Source organism: Arachis duranensis, chromosome 10 (assembly GCF_000817695.3).
Source record: "Arachis duranensis cultivar V14167 chromosome 10, aradu.V14167.gnm2.J7QH, whole genome shotgun sequence".
NCBI classification, from domain to species: Eukaryota; Viridiplantae; Streptophyta; class Magnoliopsida; order Fabales; family Fabaceae; genus Arachis; species Arachis duranensis.
The window spans coordinates 53,457,521-53,460,473 of NC_029781.3; the positions used below are offsets into that span (position 1 = coordinate 53,457,521).

Here is a 2,953-nt window from a genome sequence, read left to right on the forward strand (position 1 = left end):
TGTGTCCAAATGGGTAGAGGCCATTGCAACCCCAATAAATGACAACAAAGTGGTGATGAACTTCCTCAGGAAGAATATCTTCAGCCGGTTCGGAGTCCCAAGAGCCCTCATCAGTGATGGAGGGAGCCACTTTTGTAACAAATAACTAGAGGCTCTTCTCCTACGATATGGGGTGAAACACAAGGTAGCCACACCTTACCATCCCCAAACAAGTGGACAAACGGAGATATCCAACAGAGAGCTAAAGAGGATTCTGGAAAAGACTGTGGGTGCATTAAGAAAGGATTGGGCGAAGAAGCTGGATGATGCTCTCTGGGCATACAGGACAGCGTTCAAAACACCACTGGGAATGTCCCCATATCAACTGGTTTATGGGAAAGCTTGCCATCTACCACTAGAGTTGGAATTCAAAGCCTTCTGGGCCATTAAGATACTAAACTTTGACAGTATTGCTGCTGGTGCAAAGAGGATCTTGCAGCTGCAAGAGATGGAGGAATTCAGGTCACAAGCCTATGAAAATACTAAGATATATAAAGAGAAGGCAAAGAGGAGACATGACCTGCATCTTGCACCCAGGGATTTCGAAAAGGGGCAGCAAGTACTCCTCTACAATTCCAAATTGAGACTGTTCCCAGGAAAACTCAAATCGAGATGGTCAGGGCCTTTCATTGTCACAAAAGTCTCACCATATGGACACATCGAAATCATGGATGAAAGGTTAGAGAGGACTTTTACAGTGAACGGACAAAGACTCAAGCATTATCTGGGCAACATGGGGGAAAACCCCAGAGTAAACTATCATCTCAAGTAAAGGAGGAATCGTCAAGCTAGTGGCGATAAAGAAGCGCTTTGTTGGGAGGCAACCCAACCTCAGGTATTTTCCTCTTCACCTCTATTTCAATAAAGATCACAAGTTGTTTCCCCTGTATTGTAAGGAGCTAAGTTTGGTGTTCCACACTAGAACAATCCAAGAGTGATAGTGTAATTCTAAGTTTGGTGTTACACCAAAGGACAGTAGTTAGAATTACACTTCACTCCCAAAACACATTGCTAGCTCCAACCAATCAAGGGAAACCACTTAGATGTAGTTAGAATTTAGTTAATAAGTGTTTTGTTAACAACAAGATATGAGGTTCTTAGCATATATGCAAAGTTTGGTACTAGGCACGGAACCAAGTTTGGTGTTCACACATCAAAAATAAGTTCAGAAATCATAAGCATACATGCGAGCTGACTATTCCTCAAGTGCTTGAGAAACAAGCAACTTCCAATAACCTTACAGGAAGCTTATGAGGAGATGGTGCACCTTCAACTAAGAAAGTGAGGCATCAAGAACTATGACAATGACAACAAGAGGGCAACTGGATTGGTATAGCAAACCATCTCCCAAAGGTTGTATTGCTACTTAATTCCATCTACTCATCGTGTTAAACATTGGAAGTCTGAATGCACTGTTAATTAATAGTCATGTGTTGATTAGAACCTTTTCAATTCTGCATTTTAAGTTTTATTGCTTAGGTCTATGATTTCTGGTTTAAGTGTCACTGCATCATAGCTTTGCTTATTGTATGCTTGTCTTTAAAATCAAATGAAGAAGAGAATGATTATGTTTTAAAAGACCAGAGTGGAGTTCATAATATGGAAGTGCATTCATGAGTCTTTGGTGTGATCATAAGTTAGCTAAGTTGGTTCAACCATGAGGTGGGAAGACAACTATCTGTCCTGAATACTTTGCTTTGAATACACCCATGAGACTAAGTAAATAGCAAGATCCTAATAAGAGAAAGGGAAAGAACACTTAAAGTGAAAAACAAAAGAAAAAGAGTAAGCAATAAGGCTAGGCACCAATGGTTTTAATCTTGAGGCATTTGTCTGTGGTGTTCCTGTGTGAGGGATCTACTTGGATGAATAAGTTCTTAGGGGTGCCTTATCACCTGGTAACTTGGGTTAACTAACTCGGGATTATCAGCTGAAAGTCCACTATCAAGAGTAACCATCACTACAGAGCATTTAGTAACCCAAAGAGGTGCTGGACACCAAGGTCTCAAGAAAAAAAAATAAATAAACTATGTGCCTGTGGTGTGTATGTATGGGGGAGAGACTTGAGCAAGTAAGTCCTTAGGGGTGCTTCAACACCTAGCACCTTGAACCAACTGGTTCGGGAGTGCTGGCTGAAAGCTTACCTTAAAGAGTTGCCCCCTTACAGAACACTTAGCTTAAGAACAAAAATAAGCCCTGAAATAACAACATAAGGATCAGTGAATAAAGGTCTCATAGGATGCAATCACAGTAAGTATTCTAGGACAGGATAAAGGTCTGAAAGCCAGGAATGAACCTAAGTTGCTATGCATGAAACCACCATAAAATCAGTAACATGACTTCCACAAGAATGACTCATTTCTCTTGGCATTCCATTCATCATTCTCTTGTTCCAGTACTTGCTTAGGGACAACCAAGCTTTAAGTTTGGTGTTGTGATGCCAGGAAATCTTAGTCAGTTTCACTGACCTTTTCTTTACTGTTTTTATGGTAGTTTCATGTATTTCCTTAGGAAATAAGCTAGTTTTGGGTAGATATTCACTTACACCTTGATTCAAGCATACATTGTGCATTTTACATGATTACATGAGGATTTTGCATGAATTTAGCGACAAATTGTATGTTGCATTACCCATGACTTGGACTAGAACTTTGATGCACTCTATTGTTGATTTCAGGACCAAAGGAAGCAAGGAAGAACCACTTAGCAGTCACGTTAATCTAATTAACGTGGCCACTAACGTGGAATGGGAAGTAACTTGCAAAGTTAATGAGAAAAGTGATTGCCAATAACGCTCTCGAAGCCATCATTGCCCACTTTAAGAGTCACGTTAACTAAGTTAACGTGAACTCTAACGTGAAGAAGGGACTTTGAGCCAACGTTAGTGACACTTAACATTATCACCAACGTTGGC

At 40.4% G+C, this 2,953-nt stretch overlaps 1 protein-coding gene across 1 annotated transcript; it reads left to right on the forward strand.

The window, feature by feature from the left end:
• The first annotated feature begins 349 nt into the window (after positions 1 to 349).
• Positions 350 to 811, forward strand: LOC107469926 (uncharacterized). Its single transcript, XM_016089313.1, has one exon. It carries the CDS (start codon positions 350 to 352, stop codon positions 809 to 811), a length of 462 nt encoding a protein of 153 aa, XP_015944799.1.
• The last annotated feature ends 2,142 nt before the right edge of the window (positions 812 to 2,953 follow it).